The sequence below is a fragment of the Apteryx rowi genome, unplaced genomic scaffold, assembly GCF_003343035.1.
Source record: "Apteryx rowi isolate R43461 unplaced genomic scaffold, aptRow1 scaffold_27, whole genome shotgun sequence".
Classification (NCBI taxonomy): Eukaryota; Metazoa; Chordata; class Aves; order Apterygiformes; family Apterygidae; genus Apteryx; species Apteryx rowi.
In genome coordinates, this window is record NW_020449085.1 from 2,861,823 (window position 1) to 2,885,614 (window position 23,792).

General features: G+C 46.1%; 1 protein-coding gene across 34 annotated transcripts in view; it reads left to right on the forward strand.

Annotated features, from left to right (window-relative positions):
• The window catches only part of PPCDC (phosphopantothenoylcysteine decarboxylase), a 56,377-nt gene that overhangs the window by 2,037 nt on the left and 30,548 nt on the right, over positions 1–23,792 (forward strand). For 23 of the 34 annotated variants that reach the window (XM_026068167.1, XM_026068168.1, XM_026068165.1 and 20 more), the window contains 5 exons: positions 6,216–6,311; positions 9,514–9,687; positions 11,782–11,950; positions 13,907–13,995; positions 16,317–16,597. In XM_026068167.1, the coding sequence (XP_025923952.1) occupies positions 6,216–6,311; positions 9,514–9,687; positions 11,782–11,950; positions 13,907–13,995; positions 16,317–16,361 (573 nt within the window). In that variant the 3' untranslated portion in view covers positions 16,362–16,597. Of the gene's footprint in view, positions 1–1,359; positions 1,774–6,215; positions 6,312–7,044; positions 7,078–9,513; positions 9,688–11,781; positions 11,951–13,906; positions 13,996–16,316; positions 16,598–20,190; positions 20,255–22,588; positions 22,931–23,792 lie in introns of those variants that run through there. The other 11 variants (XR_003253897.1, XR_003253896.1, XR_003253895.1 and 8 more) reach the window with 9 other exon arrangements.

Sequence of the window (23,792 nt, forward strand, 5' to 3'; positions counted from 1 at the left end):
AGAAATATTGTGAAGTTGGTGTTACCCTGTTTCTATTTCTAGTAGAGTTTGGATGGCCTCTGTTGAAATGCAGAGTTCCTGCTGGCTTTGAGCCCTGAAGTTTGAAGATTTGTTGTGGGGTTTTCCTCCTGTTTTTAAATGTCAGTTAAAAACTTTTCCTATCATTTTAGACTTTTCTACACTTAAATGTGAGTTTGGAATCAGGTAAGGTGTCAGTTTAAAAGGCAATAGCTATTCCTGAATAATTCCATGGGCAGACATTTAAATTCTGGAATATGAAAGTAGCTTGTTCCAGTTCAGCTTGTTTAATTTGCTCAAAAATGATTGAATAGTTTCTTGGTTTGTTTTTGGTGGTTTTTTGTTTGTTTGTTTGTTGTGGTTTTTTTGGAATATGTCCTTCTCAGGCAAATTAGCAGATCTGGCTACAGACACAAAGTAGATGCTTTCTGGAACTTGAAATCTTGAATTAAGATCTTGCAATTTTCAGAAGCTGAAATGTGGGATTTACAAGGGAAAACAGATCTTGTAAAAAAGAAATAGAAAATACAAGCCAGTATATGTATCTGTATACTTTTTTACAGGAGTTTATTGTTTGGAGTAACAGAAGTGTCCAGCAGAGGCCACTACTGACTAAAAGCAGGGAAGAAAATGTGGTTAACTTTTGCTTTAGAATAAAGCAAAAGAATAAAGAGGAAAATGCAGAAACCTTTAAGAAATGAATCATCTGTTTTGGAGCAGTGAAATGAAAGTGTGTGTGTGAGGGGGAAGTGTGCACTTAAATATCCAGATACACTGGTTAGAATGCTTAATGAATATCCTTTTGGATGATTTGGGAAGCTTAGCCTCAGAGCTACAGATGCATTAAAAAGGGAGTCAGAAGACAGATCATATTCCCTGAGTAATTCTGAAGTAGCTGGTTGATGCTGATATCCAAGCCGGAAAGGACACTGAAGATGTGGAGAGCTGCCAGCRTACCTGTGCTGTCCATCTCTGCCAGCTGTTGGAAGGACAATTCAGCTGGCATTGCAGGTTGCAGAGGGGGGCCTCCGTTAATTTATTACTTGACCTGCAATGATTAGTGAGGCTAACGGACCTAGCCTGGGCTAAGGGGGTCAAAGACAAACGATGCAGAGGGAGTAGGTGGCTAGACCCAGAACCAGCTCCRGCAGTTGATGAGGGATGCAGGATATGTGGTGTTAACGGCAGTAACAGACGCTTGGAATATGCAGAGGTAGAAGACACCACTGGAGTAAGGTTATTAGATGTTTATTACCTTGAAATCCCCAAACCGYGAGGGGAAGCAACAGGGCTGTCCCAGGCACTGCAGAGCATCAGCCCATGGTGAGTTCCGGGGTGGGGCATGGGTTTAAGGCAAATTAATAAGTTACAATATGGGGTACTGCGCATGTGCTACAGGTAGCAAGGGAAGCAGTAATTCTTTAGGAATACACAAGTGCAGATTGACACCTAGGTGGCACAAGTGTACGGGTTGCAACCTGCCATTCCTTATGGGTTCTGCACACCAAGTGTTTTGGCAGCTGGAATAATTGATTGGTCAACATGCTCCTGTCTCCTCGCCAGTCTTCCGCTGTTCACCCACTACATGTGGGAACTGCATCTTCCTCTAATCCTGTCCCTGTCTCCTGGATCTTCATGTGTGGCTCGACCTCAAGACATACCAAGTTCCTCACAGATACTYTTGGATTTTTTTTTATTATTATTTTTTTGCTCTTGGTACTTGGATCACCCTTTTTTGCAGTTGACAGGAAGAAGGTAAATGATCCACTCCATAGAAATCTAGATCAAACGCATTCCTTCTCTGTGAGCATTTGATTCATAATTAAAAACTGCAGAAAGCTGGTCCTAAATTCTGTGCGAAGGCCCATGGGTGCTAGGACATCATTGCAGGCTTTGTGGCCACTGGTTTTAGGCTTTCATTGCATAAAAAGTGAAAGTCAAATATCCAGTCAGTTCAGGGGCTTCTGGTATTTACTTTGTAATAAATTATATGTACTTATTTACTCACTTCTGATGTGATTTCAAGGCCTGATCTAAAGCCTGCTGAAGTCAATGTAACTTTTCCATTGAGTTTGGTAAATCCTGCACAAGCCCATTGCATTAATTTCTTTATGGACACAGCAGAACTTCCTAAAAAACTGTCAGTGAGGCAGGGCAGAAGTAGAGTAAGGTTTTTGATACCCAAGGAAATGTAATCAGAGGTTTGAATTTGGAGTTGTTAGTTTAATTTGATATTTCTGCTAAAATGATTTTCAGTGAACAACTTGGTGGTATGAATTTTGCACTCATTTAACATCTCCTGGAGATGGATAGTGGAAGTGACTGCGTCTTACTGCCTTTCATTTAAACTCTCTGAAGATCTGGGAAGTTAGTACTGCATCAGCTTACATTTTTCAGTTTGTTACCCTTGCATCTGTTGTTGTGGGGAGACAAAACATACTGTATTATCAGGACTACTGGGTAATTCTCATGATTACGCTAGACTCTCACGCATACTATATCTGAGGCCTAATATTTTTGAAGGGCCTGGCAGGAAAATAATAACAAAAAATGGATTGGCAGGTTATCATTTAGCCATAAAGAAAGGAAACAATAAACCTTTCTCTGGGTCAAACCCGTTGTTCTTGAAGCTTCAAGATGTCATCTGGACTTCTGGGTTCAAATTGCATATCATGTGATTTCGCTGCACTCCTGCCAGATAGTGTCTACCTCAGCTTGTTGGTGCRGTTTAACATGGAAGCTGACCATCCTCTTCTGTAGCAGTTGTTACTAAAGTTGGGTCTGGGTTTAAAGATTTTGCTKTCAAAACAGGGAAAGATATGAAAAAGTCATATGTGCACCCTTTCCTCAAGCGACAGTTGTGACAGCAGAGGCCAGCAAAAATGCATGAAAACAAGAAAGCAGTTTTGCAAATAAAGTTTATTCTGGAGAACTGGCTTAAACCATGCAAGTAAGAGAACTCTTAACTATTCTAAACTGTCTCCAATAAAGGAGTTTGAGTGTGGCTAGACTGACTGTGCTGTATAAGCAGAGCTATATCCACAGGCAAACAGAGGGTGTGCCAGATAAACAGAAGGAAAAACTATGTAGGCTAAAGTGATCTTGAGAACACTGATCTCTTTCCAACATAGCTGGAGGGACTTGAAGGACTTTCTCAGAACAAGGGATCCAGGAGCCCACCCCACCACAAAAACTTTAATCAGAGAGAATATTTAACTGCTAGAGCAGCTTGCCATGGGGAGCAGCAGAATCACCACCACTACTTGGAGGCATTGAACGTCCTTCTGATACGCTCGAACTCATAACGGCTTGGATGCAGTACTCCGTACCCACCTATTCCCTGTCCTGGGCTTATGCCTCGTAAGAAATGTGTATTTTTAAAACCAGAGATGATTGGGAAACTATCTAAAAAAGGAAGAGTGTCTTTTGGGGGATTTTTCTATCTCCTTTAGCCTTAGATAAGCACTTCTGGCTTAGCTTTGAAAATTTTCAGTGCTGGGGTGGTTGAAGTAGCAAGCAACAAAATCTCTCATGAGCTAGATAGAGTTGTATCATCTAAAAATCCTCACATTGTTATGGTTAACTAAAATAAGAACACCACTAACAAACATTACTGGTGAAAACTTAGTGTGGACCTGGCCTCAGTTACAGCAGTACCATTTCAGAGAGCAGACAAGTACCTTTAAAGTGCGTGTTGCTTTTTGAAGTCACCATATAAATAGTACCTTGCAGACTGTAAGGTTAGCGCCTCATTGAAGCCTCTGGGATAGCAGAGAGCAGCATTAGCACCTTTGCTGGTGTTGCTGTTTGGCTCCAACAGCTTTCTGCAGAGTGAAGTTAATACAGAAGTAATGCTGATTTGCTGTGAATATGAACTTCACGCTGGAAAGAGCTAGAAATATGACTCTGACATCCAGACGGGATCCTTAGAAAAAGAGCAGAACTTTCAGAAGAGTCAAAGAACCAAGCATACAGTACCAAATATAGGTATTATGTGCAGCTAAATTTTCCAGTACTTTTTCTGCAGGAAATGGGAAAAATTACCAAAGACAGTGATATTTTAAGGCTGGGGTTTCTGCTGCTCCAAGCTGTTATTCTAGTTATGTAGGGTGCATATAATCAGCACTGCTCCCTTCTTAGGAGTTGCCTGACAGTATAATAGATAGTGTTGGGGAGATAGGTTAACATGTTTTGTCACTTCAACCACTGTTGTTGAAGATAGCTTCTTAGAGGTTGGAGGTTTTGAGCAGTCTGTTTTAGCAAGAATGCACGCACTGACTACTTCATCACTTTTGTGCCTCAGGCCACAATTTTTGAGTGGGAGGGATTTGTTGGTGAGGCCAGTTTCTCCTTTGCCGCTCTGTTGGGTGAGTAGAGCCATGTAGTGGGTTGCACTGTTTTTCGCTGTGATCAGTTCACTGATCTGCTTCACAGCATTGCCCTACAGATGCCAGTGTGAGCACAAGTGGATGGTATATCTGGAGTATAGGGCAAAATCTTTTTCAGCTGGTATAGGTCCTCATGTTCCTTGGGTTGTATAATTGTGTCCTGAGGTGTCTTCCACATTAACAGTCTTTTTGGAGCATTCCTGCCATGTGTTGGCCAGTGTATTGACCGGTTTTAAGGCATGTCCTTTGGAGGAATTGCGGGTAGAAATAAAGTTGCATGCACTGTGCAGGTGATCGACACAATGTACAGCCAGTCTGACGCTGGCTCTGCTTTGCAGTTGATCCCGGTGTGTGCAGAACACCTCYGATTCCTGAGGTGTGCTAAGTAGCTCTTTGTGACGTTTGTCAGAGCTACAGCTTTGAGCAGGTTATGGGACTTGTAGAAACCAGAACAAATGGGCAAATTTCACTTGGTAAGATTTCTGCAGGAGGAAATAAAAGGATCTCATGTCACAGGGCATCTTACCACCTCATAACTGTTCCCATCAAATAAATGTCCAGGGAACCTGAAAGAATTTCCCCAGTATCTACCATATCACTGAAACTTCAGCTGCCTTTCAACAAGGCAGACAGATTTATCTAAGATATCAGAGAGAATACTTACATACTTTTACCCTCTCTCCTTTTCTATGTGGAAGCCATTGGTTGACTGCTTTGGCTGCAAAGATGCTCTGTGCTATGAACATAGCTACACAGAGGTTTTCCTCTTTCCTACAGCTTGCCTTGGTAGGGACAACAGCTAGAAGACACTACCCCACATTTCCTTCTGGTATTTTTACCCCAGGTTGGAGCAGGTCGGATTAACATGGTTGTAAAAATATAACCAGTAGTCTGTAGTTACTTCCCCAGCTTTGGCACGAGAAGGTAGCACTCTTATCCAGAGAGACAGAGGCATAGAGACAGAGAGAGACAAACTGAAGGAAAAAGCCGACATAATCTGTTGGACCAAGGTATCATATTCAGTCTCCCAAAGCAGAAGCACTGGTATATTGGGGTTTTATCACTTTCATAGCATCTAAAGGTAGGTGTTAGTAAACTAAAATTCTGCTATTCCAAAATAGCCCCAGGAAACAAGAACTTTGAGGCATTGTTTCTTGTGAAGCCTTGTGCAGCAGAGGTGGGCTTACTTTGCGCTGGTGGTGCTGAGCCCCAGCTAGCCCACCTGTCTCTCAGTAGGACTTATGATCGCTCAGCGCTGTGTGTTCATGGTGCTTTCCCTTGGCTCCGAGTGTGGGAAGAGTGATCCTGCAAACCCCATGTAGGCATGCCACCTTGCAGCAGCCCTTTGTGCTGTGGTTAAGAGACTCCACTAAGGCAAGATGCTCTCCTACTCCCTTTTGCAGGTGTATTTAGTGATTAAAAGACATCTTTCACAGACTTTGGTTTGCTGCTTCTTACTGTCTCTTTGAAGTTCTGTGCTGAACTGCATCTCAGTTCTGATCTGTTCTGTCCTCTTTGCTGTCCCCGCCGTGAACTGGCCATGGACATGTTTGGCAGACAGTGACTAATCACCTGCCTGTTTCAGGGTGGAAATGAAATGAATGTTCATCTCCCATGAACACCTGCAGTGGCGTGACCTTTCAGCTAAAAATAGGTGCAGTTATGCACTGTGCGCAGTAGGGGAAAGTCCTCTGAGAATCCACACACTTCTCAGTCTTTGCCACTCAAGCCCTCCTCCTCTACCCAGCTTTAGAGGATTGTTCTCAAGTTGTAACTGTTGTTCTTTCTTTCCCTTTCTCTTCTGATTAGCTTGAAGTGAAGGTGGTCACTACTGAGAGAGCAAAGCATTTCTACAATGCCCAGGAGATTCCTGTCACCCTCTACAGTGATGTGGATGAATGGCAGGTGGGTTGTTCTTCCATTGGAGATTGCAAGGGCTCTTCTCCTGCCCTCACTAGCCACGTGTTTTGTGGTTCAAGTAGTTTTGTGGTTCAAGTAGTTTTGTCATGCACTCGTGCTTTCTGCTTCCAGCAATGGCCAGTGGGTCATGCTTCAGAAAAAAAACAGACTCCCTGGGGGATTCACTTAGAAACTTGTTCAGGTGCTGAACAGCAAATAGAAGTTTTCCTTCAAGTTCCTTTGCAAGAGACCTTTTTTTTCTTTTCTTTTTTTTTTTCCTTTTTTTATCCTGGGCCAGGGTTTGCATCTTTATTGTAGTAACGTATGCTTTGGAATATGGCTTTCAAAGAACATGGTTCCAGCCGTGTTGTAAAGCAGGATGAAGAGGACTGCCCTGACTGTACCAGAGAGCTTTGCACCACCCCAGCAGACTTGCAGCAGGCTATATGGGAAGAAGTGGTCTTTTACCACATTGGGCTCATCAGCTATCCACAACTGTCAGAGGAGTGTCAGGAAATGTCAAAAAAGCCATTGCAGAGCCGTGGTGAGGGTGTTAGGCGATTGTCGTGAGTCATACTTGTCACAAAGGCAGCAGCTTAATCCTCCTTATTACTACCTGTTCTAAATCTATGGATGCCTCACAAAACTATTTGGACTGCTTTAAAACCTAGCTTGGTGTCTGACTGTGGGTCACCCTGGGCGCCACTGTGTATTACAACTTCTTACTCTGCATTTTCAGAATCTGCCTGTGACTCAGGAGGGGAAGAAAAAGGTTGGTGTGACATGTCTGATTTGGTTGTAGGATCGGGTCTCTTTGGAGAGCTTTGGGCTAGTAGGGCCAGCCTGGTTTAGTGGTGTAGATGAAGACCAGTTCCTGGAGATGTCTTGCACCAGTGTAAAAGGTGTCTGGAACTGAGAGAAGTTCTCCTGGTGGAAGTGGCATTTATCTCAGTTGTCTGCATCTGCTGGGGCACATACACAGAAGAGACTAGTTCATTGTCCTTTCATGTCTACAGAGGGGTCTAAGATCAGCTTGACCTTATTCACAAGTTTTCCCCTCAAATGAGTTATGGATGAAAGCACCCTACAGGATCCTGCAGTGACAGTGGCCTCTGGCATCTTTCTGGGCCCTTTCTACAGATTCTTCAGCATGAGCTGAAGCTGTCACACGTTTCYATTCCAGTAAGGAGGAACCCAGATGTCAGGGTTGCAGACATCTCCRAGCTTTGTAAAATGTCTTCTTCTCTTGACTGCAGTTTTGTTGACATGCTTTGAGACTCCCTAAGGACAGAGAGATTCACTGTATAAACATCCACATTTGTTTTTCTGCATGTTTTTTTTCAGCTTTGCAGTACTGGTCTGAGAGAGTGCAAGGTGATCTACTCATTACCAGTACACTTGCTAATACGCTCGTAAGCAAGCATCGCTTTTATGTGCAGAGAAGCATGTTAGTGGCAATGGCCAGGAAGCTTTCCAGTTGGTATAGGAAACTGGTGGAGATCTTTTGGGTCCCAGGGTACTATAGTTCCAGACAAAGTTATCTGTGGATTTCACAGGGTGGGGAGATATTAACTCTGGGTTTATTGCAAACAAATTTATTGAAGATGGCGATACAGTGTAGTCATAGCAAGCGAATCTTACTGCACGTTTATTATTGCCCGAGTCTTGGTTTCTTACCTCTCCAACGGTTTCTTGTCAGAGGTTCTCTTAACTCCCAGAGAGTAACCTTGAGAAGCGTCCCAACTCAAGGGGGTGTTCACCGCCCTGCAGCCTGCTGCCGTGCAGGAGAGCTCAGTGGGCTCTAGGCTGCAACGCTATTTATGGGCACGGAGTTTGACTCGTGATCGTACAATATTTGGTGTGGAGATGTACCTTTCTTGCTGATCTCATGCCGTGTTGGGGAAAAGATACCTTTTTGCTGACCTCATGCCCGTTTCTGGCCTCACCAGTTGCAACCAGTATCACCTAGTTCCTCCTGGTCAGCACTGGGCGTTGTCAGTTATTTGTGGTCAGCTGGGCCCAAGATAAGGGGAGGGGGGGTAGTTGCGCTCCACCACAGTGGGGAACCCCAAAGTTATCTGTGAGGTCTGTTGGCAGAGCTGGAAAGGGGACATGGAGCCATTATAACAGGCCATTCTGACAGAATGGCAGACAAGAAGTCCTATCGGCATCTGTGTGTGAGAACTTCATTTTGAAAATAAAACTACAAACTTTAGTGTTTCTAGAAAAAAGAAGAGTGAGTGGAGGAGCTGGGAAAGGTTTCAGGGAGCGCCAGCTTTCCGGATGCTGCCTTTTTGTTGTGGTTTCCAGTGACTCAAAGAAGGAACAGTCTGTGGCCCTGACACACCTCTCGCTGGCCTGTGGTTGTGTGTGGCCTCTGGGGATTAAACACCTAATGCTGTTTGCCGCCTCTCTTGACACTTTACCAGCTAACTGTGTGTGCTCTTACGAAAGTACAAGAGCTCCCTTGAGCAACACAGAGCTCTGGTGAAAAAGTGTTTCCTTAGAGCCAAGAGAGCAAGGAAGAGCCCAGTAGGCTAAATCTAGTTCATCCTGGAGAAAGCCAATGGGATTTTTTCCTACTGTAGTCATGAGGGTTTACTTTGCTATTGTGTGTAAATGGCTTAGGAGCATGCATCCTAATTGAAAATGACTTGTATAGTTAGAGACCTAAATCCCCTTTAAAGCCAGTGGAAGGCATCAAAGTGCTTAGAGCACTTTAAAGAAACCTCACTCTTCTAAATCACATGGATTGCTCAGGAAATGCTACACCTGGTTTGGTCCTGTCTGGCTTCAGTTGGCTGATACTATGGCGCTCTTTCCCCGCTCACGCATGCTACGTGTTGAGGAAGCTTTTGTGAACATTTCTGAAGCTGAGGGATGATATGAATGGGAGGTGGATGGAGAGAGCTTTTTCCTGTGAGCTGAAGTCTGTGGTTGTTGGATGTGTAAGTTGCTGCCCTTGTGGGGGAAGGATACTTGTAGAGCAGCCAGCACATTGGCACTGCCTGTTAACTCTGCTTCCTAAGCACTGCTGTGATACAACCTTTGCTGGAGGAGGAGAGAAGTCAGAAAAGTGAGCACTGTGGCTACAGTCCCCCATTCCCCCCTTGCTGTCAGATCTGGCTTGATGTGTGCATAATTCTTTCCCCTTAAGTCTGCATGGTAGTTACACATGTGGGATTGATAAGGTGCAAATTGTTCACAGCGTGCATCAGAGTGTTCTGCAGTCTTCATCTTGTCTCATCCACAGCTGTGGAAAGGCCGTTCGGACCCGGTCCTGCACATCGACCTCAGACGGTGGGCTGACCTCATGTTGGTGGCCCCTCTTGATGCAAACACGCTGGCAAAGCTAGCGAATGGCATCTGTGACAACCTGCTGGTGAGTATCTGGAGCTCTGACTGAGAACAGCCTCYAAGTTCTCTCCCCTCCTCATCTCTCTGGCCTTTCTTTCCCTGGAAACTCTTAGACTCTACAGCACCAAGARCAGTGGGACTACTTGCATGTTCTGCTGCCACTTTGTATACAGTACATGTCTCTTCCTCTAGTGTGCTTCCCCTATTCCTTCTCAAACATGCTGTCTTTCTTCATTTCCCTGACCTACATCCCTTTCCACTCCTGGGCTCTCCTTGGCTCTCGCGTTATTCCCCACTCCCTGCTTTGCCTTTCCTGCTTTTTCTGATGGGTGATATTTCTCCCCTTTTACCTCCACCCTGTCTCTGTCATGTGCACACACACACACTCACACACGGGTTCCTCTCTGCATTTTTTAGATGCAATCTAGAAAGACACCTGTGAGATCAGATAAAATTGTTTACTTCCTGCTACCTTACCTCCTCCCTCACCTAACTGCATAGCACAGAAATTCAAACATGCACACACTTATTTACCTTCCATTTTCAGCTGTAGGGCTTTTTGCTTGTTCAGGCATGTTTTCTGGTATTGAAGGTGGCTCTGGCAAAAAGGCAGATCGTAAAATGTGTTAAAAGAGTGTGCCTCTCTGCTTGGTGATGGGGAACTTAAGTGGAGCTGAATCTTTTGTGTCCAGGCATTAGGGGTTCATTAGGAAAAGAAACAGGCTTTTAACCACCCAGAAGATCTGCCATAAATCTGCAGATCTGCAAATGCTGCTGTGGTGCGTCACCCTTCAGTAATGCTAGGAGGTGAGAACTAGGAATGGCAGGCAGTGTATCACACCTGAAAGTATGAGCCTGGCCAGGGAGCCCTACACAACCAACTTAGTTGTTCAGGTAAGAGAGAGTGCATATAAATGAACAAAATACACCCAAACCAACAGCCCTCAGTTGTATGAGCAGGTCAGCGGAGATGTGGGAAAAGCTGGAAAGAGCTCTGAGAGGGGCAGGCAATGTCTTGTCCTTCTATGTCCCCTTAGTACTATGTGTGTGACAGCAATAACAGCAGAAGAGCTCTGGAAGGGTGTTAGTGACACATGGCTTCAAAAACTCCTGCTGGTCTTTTTGGAGAGCCTTGTGGAGAGATGAGATAACCTCAGGAAAGGAAAGCAAGTGTTGGAGGTGCTGGTTGGTTGGCAAGTCAGAACAGATTCCAACAGACTTTCCCTGTGCTAGGAAGGGTTCAAATCACAGGGCATAAAAAAGGATGGGCAGGGTACTGTAAGTACCCTGTAAGTACTGTGTTAACTGGGCAGAGTTCCTCTATCAGGGACTGATGTGAACTATTGCTATTTGGGACTCTCCCTTTGCATGATTTAGACCCTGTTAGGCCTAGGCAAACTGCTGGACGTTGCACTGTTTAGGAACAACTGTCATTTATCTTGTAAAGGAGACGAGGTGATACTAGGTTGTTTGGAAGCTCTATATCACTGAAGAGTCAGGTATGATCCATTGCAGCATGCAGGAGCTGCTAGATGGTTTGTAATCTGCCAGCATCTTCTATAACAGGCCAAATGTGTTCCTGTTATCCTCATTTTGTATCTTGGAAGCAGCAGTGCTTCCTCTGTGAGGAGTTCTGGATCCAGTTGGCATATTGCTTAGAAAGACTCACTTGCCAACTTCTTGTGTTTAGCTCTACAGCTGGCTTATCTGAAGTGGTGCCTGGGGATTTTGCTTTAGCTGATATGATCTGTGGCCGCCCTTCAGCTTCTCTTGGTCTCCCACATGGGCTGTCAGTCTGCACGCATTGTGTTCCAGCTTGGTTTGCTCCAGTGATTGGACTGTTTGCTTGGCTCCAAGCTGGCGTAGGATGGGATCTATCCTTTTTGTAGCTTCCCTCACCCTTCTTCCCTGTCAGAGATGAGCTTTGCTGGAATGTAATACAAATTAGTAGCAGCCCTGTGGATCTGCTCACGGGTTAGCCCAGCTGCACTGACAGATGGAGGATTTTGGCCCTCTAGTGATACTGAGGCTGGGAAAGGGCTTCTGTGCAGCAAAGTGATGAGAAGGAATGAGGAAAGTAATCACATCTCAGGGCTGAAACTCTTGGCTTCTTTTGCAGACCTGTGTAATCCGCGCTTGGGATCTGAGCAAACCTCTGCTCTTCTGCCCAGCTATGAACACAGCCATGTGGGAACATCCCATCACAGCTCAGCAGGTGGAGCAGCTGAAGGGCTTTGGCTACACCGAGATCCCCTGTGTGGTGAAGAAGCTAGTGTGTGGAGATGAAGGTCAGTCCTTTTGCATGTCTTCTGACTGCTTTTCTGCRCAAGTGCTCCCATTACGCTGAAGGGGCGTGCCTTCTCTTGCCCTGTGCCCTTCAAAATGTTGGACTGTGGTGAGAAGGTGCTGTAACTCCATTGCCAAGGTTTATACAAACAAATTGAAGTTTTGCCATTATGCCAGCTGGTTTCTATTAATCTTGTTCATTAATTCTTAGATAGTATTATGAGACTATCCAAGCCAGGCTTTCAAACGGGCCATTAGATTGGCCTGATATTTAAAAGAAATACCCATTCAAGAGGAGAGTAGATTGAGAAGAAGGAAGGCTTTGTGGTGAGCGTATCAGCCTGGGATTTGGGTGTCCCTACCCTGCCCTCTACTCACACTGTGACTGTGGACTGTTTTCATCATGCTTCAGTTCCTCATCTCTAACATAGGGGTAATATCTTATCCCTCAGAGCACGCAGTGAGGATAAATGCTTTGCAGATGTGGTTGAGGGTGTAGCTGGACATGCATTTAATATTTGTTGTTGTTTGTTACCCGGGTTACTTTTCAGCTAAATCAGCTTCCCAATATAGTTTTGATTTGGGGTTTTGACATCAGATTTGTCAGTGAGGTGAAAGAGGGGAGTGTAGGGAAAGTTGTCACATTCCGTTTCACTTGACTTTGTAATGTTATGCTCTGCTATTAAAATGGTCTCATTTGTGTTTTGGGAGCTGCCTTAAAGGTATTTTGACTTTTGGGAGACTTTTGGAAGGATTTTTGTACAAGCAATTTGGATGAATGGATTCACTTTTTTTATTCAGACAATCTTTTTTGGACAATGTCTGTAAAAATGTCACCCAGTTCTAGCCATAATAGCAATTGTGTTATCATCTGCACAGTAATATATTTATACTTTCACTTAACAATCCCAACTATAGCAGTATTTTAACCACTCCGGATAGTTCAATAAACAGTCTATAGTGAAGAAAGGGTGTTAAAGCGTTCTTCATGTTTAAATTCTAGGGTTGGCTTTCATAGTTTCTGAGTTCTTAGGTAGATGCAATGCATCTAGAGAATATATTTTGGAGCTGAAGATTAAGAAATATTTATAGTTAAGTAAGTGTAGTCAAGTAATCAGGCATTAGTTAAAATGCCCTGGACAATTTTGCTTCCGCTGGGGTTTTAGACCTCATTACATCAAATTTCTTGCATACTTGTAATAAAGTTAAGGGAAGACGCCCAAAAGAGGTCATTCCTTGCAGACATTTTGGCAGATATGGAAAGGCCATCTGGCATATCTTCTTTGTCTTTAATGCTTTTTCTTCATCTTTTTTAGTATATATATAGGGTCTCTGTTCCTGTAGTAGGCATCTGAGTGCCTCATAATTGGTAACGTGCTTATTCTTGCAGGTCCATGCATCTGAGGCAAGGCTGTGTTGTTGTCCCCTTTTCACAGATGGGGATCTGAGGTACAGAAGGGCCGTGTGTGTTGACTCACGAACACAAACAGATCAGAGTTGGATGGTGAACGTGGTTTTTACCTTCTGCTGCTCTGCCCTGCCCCTTTCTTGGGGGTTGCCGCCCTTGCGGCAGGGATGTGTGAGCCACATGAGAAGCAGCATGTGAATCGCTGCGGTTTGCAGCTCAGAATGGCAAAGTAAACCAGCGTTGATCAGGAGTTACCTCATTACACTGGCAGTCATTTGGGAGCTGCTTCATATTCGGTTCACGTATCCTTGCTGTGGGGACAAACTCCTCAAGTAGTGGTACGGACAGCTGGGGTGGTGGTAGCCACATCTGACTTGACTCTGCTTGTGTTTGTGAGTCAGCTTCCAACAGGATTTTCCTGTTGGAAAATGCCAGGATTTTCCGGCAGTATGTAGGAAAACTGTGGCAAAGCAGGAATGGACTCTAGGTCTCTGAAGACCCAAAGCAGCTTCCACCAATGACTTCTTCCTTACTTTCCCTCTTTTTTCAGGCCTTTCACCCCAAGGCCTTTTCTTCCAGACTAATTTCTGTTTCATGGGTTTCATCCACAAAGGGGTTTGCCTGGCTTCCACCCAAGCGGTAGGTAGCAAAGCTCAAACATCTGGTTCAGAAGCAAAAAGATTCAGTTTGCACCAGTTTTGACTGTTGACATTGTGGTTTATATTGCTATAAAAGAGGTTCCTTTTCCTCCACTTGTGTCACCGGTCCCACCTGAAGTGGGCCAGATCCTGACTGTCACCAAGTTTCTATGAGACGAGCTTTTCCTGATAAATTTTTCTCCCTAAGTGAGTGTTCCTTGACATAGAGATGTCCAGCTAAAAAAGAGTTAAAATGACTAACTAAATTGAGTTGAAAATTAAAATAAGTTTTCTTGATTGGATAACTAAATGTAACCTACCAGCTGTGGGCCTTGATGATATCCATGTCCCACCATATAAAGAGAGCTTTAAGAGGTACTGTACCACACCTGGGCCTGCAGCAATTTGCCCTTGCAAAACACTTCCAAACTGTTAGTGTCTTCGTCATCCTTGGCTGGATTTCTAGAGCCTTGCAGACAGCAGGATTTTTACCTGTGGACATGATCTGTGCTGTAAGACAGGCTGCTTAGCAAGCTTTTGCTCAGCTAAACCTAAAAATCCAGCTGTGAATTGCCAAAGATGTTGAGGATGTGGGTCATGGAGGACAAAAGTGGGCCTTGGAAATGCTCTCAAAGGATGTAGTTTTGCCTAACTGTGAGGAGTCAGTCAAGGAGTTTCTGTTGTTTAGAAGGACCTGTCGAGTGCAGTTCCACTTGAGATTAGGAGACAGAGCTGCCCAAACCTGCCTGCCTTTCATCTATATGATGCTTCAGACCTCCTGGGATTTACGGGTCTGAAAGACCTGTAGTGGAGAATGACAATCTTGCTCTGCAGGGAGACTCAATTCTCTTGTCCTTCCAAAATCATCATTCTTCATCTCCGATACTCACAGGTTATAACCAGCTATGCCTTCTATCCCAGGCAAAGCTCAGGTAACTCTGGAAAACGAAGAGCCCGGTGAGATTCAGTGCTCTCATCTGCCCACGGAGAGCACCTCTCCCTGCTGTTTAGAACTGCCTTTCCCCTTCCGCTGTCTCTCCCCTGCCCTCAAGTTGTTGCTGTCTTTTCAAGCCTGCTGGTTTAGCTGCTCATCTGCACACTCACTAACACAGTTGTGTAAGCAGTCTAGGAAAAAAAGGGGAAAACAAAACCTCCCAGAACTAATTTCTGATGACAAAGCATTTGTTTGAAGTAATTAGGGCAATTAACCAGCAGAACAAAAGATCAATAGACTCCATTTTTTGTATCTTCTAATGGAGACAGATGCTGGTGGGGAAAATATATTTCCTCAGCCCCGAGCATATTGGAGGAGTGAATGGACAGAGTTCTGTGACGTAGTACAGTAGGTTGGATAAGATGATTTAAAGATCTCTGCTGACATAGAATTCTGAATCTAAGTTAAAAAAAATTACTTCAGAGGGAAGCAACAGCTTCAGTGTAGACTAGATGTTCATCTGGCAACTAACCAGTCCTAAAGGAAAAGTTCTTACATTTTGTTCTGTCCAGCACTTAATCTTCTCCAAAAATTACTCTCAAGATTCAAGGCAGTGCAAAGTCAGGACAGCTTTGCCTCTAATGTGGATCTAATTGCAGAGCCATTGGAATGGTATGAAATCAGCAAGTTTTTTTAATAGGCAAAAGCCATTTTAGAAAGATACTGAACACATACAATGTGAGTGTGTTCACACTGGAGAAAGAAGAGGAAATAGAGTATCTTGTTACCAACATGCTGCTTTTGGTCACTTTTGAACACCCACCGCAGGAGTAATGTGAGGTAAGATGCTGCTCCCTGCACAGTCAAGGGTTAGATGCAGACACCTCTGGAGATGATTCAGAACATGAGGTACTTATTAAAGTCATATGAGTTGCCTTTTGAGGTTTCTGGCCTCTCTCCATTGACTGTCTGGGGAACCCATGCTCCTTCTTAGACATCTAAGTTAGGAGTCAGACTATGTGAGTACTCTTCTCACCCTCCTCCCCGTTGGCATTCAACCATGCCACAAAATCCATGCAGATTGAGCTGGACTGAGCAGATCCTGTGGCCTCCTCACAGGATCTGCAGTTGCCTTCTGTTAGGCATGTCATGGGGAAATACATGAGGGATACTTAGAGGCCTTTGGTTAATGGCAGAGTCCAGCCTAGTAGGTGGTGTCTGTGAGAGCAAGCTTTACCCCAGGCTTGCTGTGCTGTGCCACTATTGTGTATGTAACTTGCTGCAACACTGCTGTGTAGAAGAGAGGAGGTGGGACAGGGGAAGCATGTGGCTCGTACTGTCTCCGTGGGACCTGGATGTTACAGTGTACGTTTGGTCTTACCCTCCAGGTCGAGGTGCCATGGCAGAAGTGTGGACCATTGTGGAGAATGTGAAAAGGATCCTTGCAGAACGGGTCTTGCCAACGCAGAGCTGATTGCTTGGCATGTGAATTGTGTTTGTTTCCCTCCCTGATGGTTTGAAGATGAAACCAACAGGAAGCTGAGTTGAGATGGCATGCGTCCCTGTAGCATGCTCTTCAACCGGAGGAGTGAGACGGTTGTGTTCCAGCTGGTGCAGAACTGAAATGTGGTACATCACTGCAGACTTTCAGAAACTGAAGCCAAGAGCAGTATCTTTAGTGTGGGAAAACTTTGTGGTATCTTACAGAGAGGGAGTAACGTTCCACTAGGCTAGTCAACCCCAAGTATTTCATGTGCAATCCCTTCTTAGGAGGTTGCAGAAGGACTTGCCAGTGTGTTCCAGATCCAGCAGTCCCCCCAAGGGGAGCTAGAGAGGAGATGGTGTGAAAGTGCTGGTGATGGGAATAATACCAGCCCCTTCCAGCCCATCAGTATGGGGTGGTGAAAGATCACTGGTCTTCAAAGCATGGTCTGTAGCTGTGCTGTCTTCACCTTTCCAGCAGGAGTCACTATCCAAAAAGCATTTTCCCACTGGGAACTTAATAAAAGAGAGCTTTTAATTCTGCTGCTGAAGAATTGCCTCTTGTAGCTGTTTTGGGGGCGTTTGTGCTTAACATCATAGCTAAATGGTTGCATTTGTGTGCTGTTTTTATCAGATGTGGGGAAAAAAAAAAATGACTGAAAGAAGCTGTCTGGTCCCTGAATTAGCCTTTGCCCTTTTCTATCTGTGGACTGGATAGGGAAGCAGACATCAACTGTGAACCAAAATGACACCTGTCCATCTAGGTACTTGTCAGGAAGCAAAGAGGCTGGGCTCTTGCGGAAAGCCAGGGTGGATTTTCCCAAGGCGGTGAAGTCAGACTTTGCCTATGACAGTCCTTTTCAGCTTGAAAATTAACTGCCTGGCATGAAAAAATTGGGAAATCCTGTGCCTGTGGGCCAGACCAGCCAGGGCTCCCCCAGTCCAGCCTTTCCTTGGAAACATGATCCTGCCCCAGGGGAGAATGGGAGCGAGCTGGGGCTGTTGTATACATCACCACAACAGAGCACTGCTGACCAGAAAGTTTATTTTTAACTAGACCTAGTCAAATGTAAGGCCTTCAGCACAGAATGTGCATCCTGCTTATAGGGGGCAACCTTCAAACTGCTGAGCGCAAGGGAAGAAGTTATCGGGGTATGTTTGCTTTCCTTATCTATTCCACATAAATAAAAACCTCTGAACTTTCCCATTTTTGGCTCTTCCACAGAAAGAGAGCTGAGAATTCAGAGCTTCTAGGGATAAAGTCAGAACAAGCCTCGTGTGAGCAGAGCTTCTGGCTCAGTAGCAGTAAGAAGGGCCATAGTGATACTAGTGGCTGAGTTTTGCATTTTGTCTCCCAGTGGTGGTGCTAGATTGCACCAGTGAAATCTTTGTGGTATAACCTGCATGGTTTGCTCACATTCTTAGCCTGATGACAGCTATCCACCTATCAGACGTTTTTACTTTAAGCTTATTGAAGGCAGCAGAAGAGATGCCTCTTGATTTCCATGAGTTTTGTAGCAGGTATTGTTTCTGGCACTTACAAAGAAATATGTGTTCTGGCAGTTGCAACTGCCAGGCCTTGGTGGGTAGAGCTTGTGGGTTCTCCTCCTAGCTCTGCTATGGATGTCCCATATAGTTGGAATAGTTTATCCTCTCTCCTAGTCTATGATTTGGCAATAGAGTAAATCTGACATTAGGGTTCCTCATACTGGATCACAACCCTGTGTCCATGTGATATGAGTGTTCATTTGTTAACCTATTTTGCTAGTTTGAGCTTGCTTCAAAAGCCTCGACAGGTATTGTCTGGCTTCTTCCATCGCCGTAGAGTAAGCGAGAAGGTATAAAGCATACACTGCAGGGTGTGAACTCTGGTATTTGAACAGAAATGGGGTAATGTGCCCATTTTAGAGCCAGAATTTATGTTGGGTCACCTGATAGCACACAGATCTGGCACTTATGATCTTAGCACCGATCTCAGTGAGTTGATCTGTAAAAGGCAGGGAGAAACCGATAGGCCATTCAGGCTCCTTGAAAGGCTTAAATTAATGCTTGCAAAGTATTTGCAGATCCTTGAGTAAAAGGAGTTAATTCTTTGTCTTGCAAATGTGTAGAGCAGACCCTGGGCAGCAATAGAGATGTATGCATGCCTAAGTAGAGCCGGAGGCAATGACAACCAGCACTTCACAACAGCCAGGGGTAACTGCCTGAAAAACACACAAAGAGCTCATCTGTGAAGAACACCACTCCTAGTCTGTCTCATCGTGCTGCGAAAACAGATACTAATTGTGTCACTAAATAATCCTCTGCATAATTGCTGTAATTTCTAATTGGAGGCAGGTCCTGATATCATTACAGCTTGGGATAAACCCTGCTGAAACCACCTTTCCTTCAGGGCAAATATAAGAAACAGTTAAGTTCCTTTTAGGAACCAGAGGGCTGAAGCAATCGTAGCTTCCACCCGTAACACAGACAACGTCCCCACCCATGGCTAGGTATGTGCAGGGAGCCTCTGGGCAGGGAAGTTTTGTTTGATGCTTTCTGTATAAAAGAAGCAGAAAGAGCAAGCCGCGGGGAAGCCCTGTCTGCAGCCACACAAGTTGTTCACCTCTAGGAGAGGACTTTGGGCTGAGGCCTTTCTAGGACATGGTTTGGAGTTATGAGCAAAGGACCTGATTCCTGCTGTGTTCAAGGAAACAGGACTTTGTTCAGTCTCTGCAAACAAGCAGGATTGCGGCACCGCCTGGTTCTGCCAACTCTGAACCAAAACCAGCCTGGGCTTTGGTTGGCCACTGAGGCTGCAAAGAGGTAGGGCCTGGTGAGGTGTTGAGTGATGACTTCCTCAAGGGAGCCTGAGACTGACATCTCAATCCTCTGGGCTTTTGTGGTTTTTTTCAGGTGCGTAGAGAAGGCCTGAAGCTTTAGTTGTGTACTCTTTCTTCACCTCTTAAACTAACTGCTGATTCTGTTGCACTTTCCCATGAAAGTCTCTGATGACAGAAGCAGCATCCCAGTGAAATGTGCTGTGTTGCAGTTTCATTCATGCTGCTTAAAACTGTTTCTCTCAGCACTGGTTTGTGAGTGATAAGCAGCTGGGATAAAGCTCTGCTAAGGCAGCGGCCCTGCTCCTTTCCTGYGTTTAGATCAAGGCTTTCAGCCTTGCCTGGACTAGGACATGGAAAGGTTTAAGACGGTCCTGCAGGCTTTGTTCACACCAGGAGTTGAGTGCTTTAGCAGTGTTTAATGCTTCTTAGCAAAAAAGAAAGAAATCTACCCAATTTTACTTAGAGGGATCTATGGCTTCTGACCAATTTGTCAGATGCCTCTGAGTATCCATTCCTCTGGCTGCTTCCCCTCCATCCTAAACTTGAAGTGAGCTATTTATTGCTTAGTTAGGTGGGGTCCTGGAGAAGGACAGAGATGTTGTGGTGCTGCCTTACATCCAGGTAGTCCGGCTTCAAGGATAGTTCTTTTGTCGGGAGATCCCTGTTAAGAGTCAGCACCCCAGCTGCAATCTGGTCCTTCAAGTTCTCCACTGTCATGTGAGTTGGGAGCCCTTATGTCATCCCACATGCCTCACCCTCCTTSTGTCTCGCATGTCTGCTCTGGGAGCCTTCAGCAAAAATCAAGGAACGCAAAATGCAAGACCGACTGAAAAAAATCCCAAGTTAAAAAAAAAAAAAAAGGCAAGGAAAAAATCCCCACTTTCAGACTGTGATTAACAAGCGTGAAAAAGTTGTGCAAAAACACTTAAAGCCACGTATTTGTTCATTCCTTTCACAGGTCTGAGATCCGTCTGTCCTTGTGACCCTTGTCCATTTGATAGTTACCAGGCATGAGTTTGACAGTAAGTTCCCCTGTTTCTCCTCCAAACCTTTCTTAAGCTGTTTGTCACCTCTCTTAAGTGGTGCAGAGTGCCTGTTTTTAAGAGCCCTCACACAGCGAGTGTGTGTGTCTGGGCTCCGGAATTCACACCTGCCTGTAGCGAGCCGGGCAGCTGGTGGTGGGGTTCGCACCTCTGCAGCTCTGCCCGGAGACAGCCTTTCGGYGTGCCCGGCGAACGGGGAAGCGGTGCGGTTTGTATCTTCGAAAGCACGGTGCGACAGGAAGTGTTTTTCTTTCCAGCAGGCACACGCGGGTTGCAGAACTTAGCGCGAGCACAGCCGGCAGCGAGGCCGGGTGCCGGGAGAGGGCGGTGGCTGGGGGAGGCAACGCTGATGGTGACAAATTGGTGGTGGCAAGTGAGAATAGCACTTGGGCCAAAGTGCGGCTAACATGGGCGTATCTGAAAGAGGAAAAGCAACCTGGTGTCAACCTGTTGTACTCTGTTGAGCGCTGTAGGCAAGCCTCAGTGACAGAAGGAGAGTCAAATCCCAAAGGGCTGCCTTTCWTTGTAATGCTGGCTGGTAACAGCGTTCCCTGACTTGGGGTTAATTCCCAGGGCTCTTTCCTTGCACTGGCAGAATTAAAAATACCTAGATAAATCCAAAATAAGTGGTTCTTCCTTCTGAAAGGTTTACACTGATTACAAGACTAGTGTCCCCATGTTATCGTGCTGTAGCAGCATGGGATTACTGTTAAACTCTCTTGCTTCCGTGTAAAGCTGGCTGCTGGACTTACAGCTCCACAGGGGTGGTTTGGGCTGACTTTGCACTGGAGTGGCTGAGGATGCTGCCTTGTTCCTCCCCACCACTGCACTGTCAGAGCCCTAGCTGCCTGCTGATGAGCAGCCTGGAGGTGAGCTGGATTCAGCTGTCGCAGCTGCAGACAGCTGAAGGCCTGCTTGGCACGGTGCCTGAGCACGGGGGCCACCTGAGCACGGGGGCCACCTGAGCAGGCTCGGTTCCTCTGCAGAGTAGCCGTGGGTACCTGGGAGCTCAGCCAGGCACCGGGGGTTTGGCCTGTGCTGCAGTGCCCAAGCCATCACTTCTCTGTGCCTCAGCCTTGCTACTTAGAAGCTGGCTTGGACACCTGCACCGCAAGGAAACCTCTCTTTGAATGACTAGCAAGTACCTTTTGTCTGTGAAGATGGGACCTGGTTTTTAGGTGTCACGCTCCAAAGTGAGAAGCGCTGCTGTTAGCAAAGGAACTGCTGATCCACCTCTTTGTAACACCCACTGTGTTACAAAAAGCGAGCCCTGATTTGGGTTTTAATCTGTCCACCTGTAGCGCACAGCATGTCCGTTCAAAGCCCCTCCGTTATCCCTGTGGCAGGGCCAGGGGGCTGAGGAAGATGCAAGGTGAGCACTGTGTGTAGGAGAGAGCTTGCTACAGCCTCTCRTTTTCATCTGCCCATTTGTAAATCAACTATTTGGGGGGGGGGTTCAGAGTCTTTCACAGTATCAACCAATGTGTTACTTCCTAGTTAACCCTACCTTGCTTCAAACTTTTGTGCAGCTGGATGAATGCAGCAGCAGCAAAGGGGTGATCACAGCCTGCTACCTAGAACCGCCTGGATTTCCCCATGCCCAGAGCTGCAGGTGGCCACTACTCAAGTGACGGTTTTGCAATGCGGCTGGAGCCTAATTAAGAATTTGCTGCTAAAAGGGGGAGGACTGCTCCCATCATTTTCCCAGACCCCCTCGCTGCTTGTCCTAAGCTTGTTCTCTGTGACGAGCTGTTAATTTGCCTCAGTTAACAGTGAACCTGCGCCTTCAGTCAGTGATTTGGGAACTGAATGCTCATCTCAGATTAAAATCCCACTTGTGAATCTCGCGATTGTCTTGGAGACACCAGAGCCAAACGCTCTTCCAGCCAGGCCTCTTCATGTCAGGAGGACGTGGTTGGCCGCGGGGCCTCAGCTAACCCGAGGCACCAAGCTTTAGGCTGCAAACTGTGTGTGCTGGCTGAGCCTGAGCAAGGTGTGAGAGCAGCCCCGGGAGGAAGCCGAGCGAGTGAGCACTTCCTGGGCACCAGTCCTGCTGTGTTAAAGCAAGGAAATTGCCTGCTGTTTCTAGTTTCTGTCAGGTTTGCTTCCTGCCATGTGTACGCTTTATATTATAAATGAAGGCCAGTGCATCTATAGCACCCCTGTCTCACCCTAACAAGACAGTATTGCATTGGTAGTTGCTTGCATCGAACAGGGGAATGATGTGCCCATCTCCCAGACAGCTCTCTTGTCAGAGCACACTCAGTGTCACTGCAAATGCTGTGTCCTGAAAGTCTCTTTCCATACCTTCAGGTACTGCCAGGAGAGACCCAGCCTCGGAGAAGCTCCACCGCATGTCGGCAGAGCCGGGATGCTGAGCACCTCTGCCCGCGCTGGCTCTCACTGGCGCAGAGCAAATGACCATGCTCACGTTCAGCAGCTCATCAGACTGTAGCGACTCAGTCCCGTGGCCAAGTGTGACAGCATGTGTGTGCCACGTGGGGACATGCAGCAGGAAAACGTAACGCCAGGGAAAAAAAGGAAAAGCAGCTTCCCCCAGTCATCTGGAGACRCCCTGCAGATGCTCCATCCCTGCTCTCTGCCCTGCTGCACTCCAGCCCCATGGCCTGAGATAGCCTGGCGTCTCCAGGAGAGGTGAGCGGCACATCCCGCAGTACCGGCAGCCCTGGGGAACGGCAGTGGAGCACCAGCCACAGGCTTGGCTGGAAGATTTTCACTTAGTGCTTCAGAGCCCAGAGGAGCTGTCAGCCAACTCCCTCGGGTGCAGCCGCTGGGGCTTGCGTGCACGGACACTGGCCGTGCTCTCTGCGTGCCGGGTGGTGCTGTGAGAGGTGCGTTTGCCAGAAGGCCAGCAGCAGAGTGGATCTCCAGGTCCTTCCTAGGAGTCACTACTGTATCTCCTTGCTGTTTGTTGCATAGGATGATTGTGATTTTCAGATTTGATCTCTTTTCTGCTTGCTAATCCAGGCTTCTGCTCTGCTTCCCTTTTGGCATTAGGTGTTTCTGCTGCAAGCTTTGGGCTCTGGCTGATCTGTAGGAAGGGATCTGAGGGGATCCCTGTTGTTCCAGCAGTGCTCAGTGGCATTGCCAGAAGGGTTTCGCTGGTGAAGTCAGAGGCTGTTTCCTGCTGGGATTCCTTAGCATGCTGCATAGGGACTTGTTTGCACCTGCTCTCAAGGTGCGCTCAGTCTATTCTGCGCACTCTCATGTCTGATCCACATCTGTTCTTCTGCCCTTGTGGTTTTTGCCCTCTTCTGCATTAACTTTTTTTTTCTCTCCAGCCTCTCAGGTTGGGATATTTTAGAGAGGCAGCTGAGCTGCCCAGGCCTGTGATAAGAATGGTGCTGAAGGACCCAACACTGCTCTGTGCAGACTCCTGGGCACCAAGCACTCTGATATCTTTGCTTTGGTGGTGACAACCATACAATTAAATCTTGCAGGTGTAGTGTTCTTGCCCTGGCCAGCAGCCTTGGTGGATAGTGTAAAAATTGTTTCC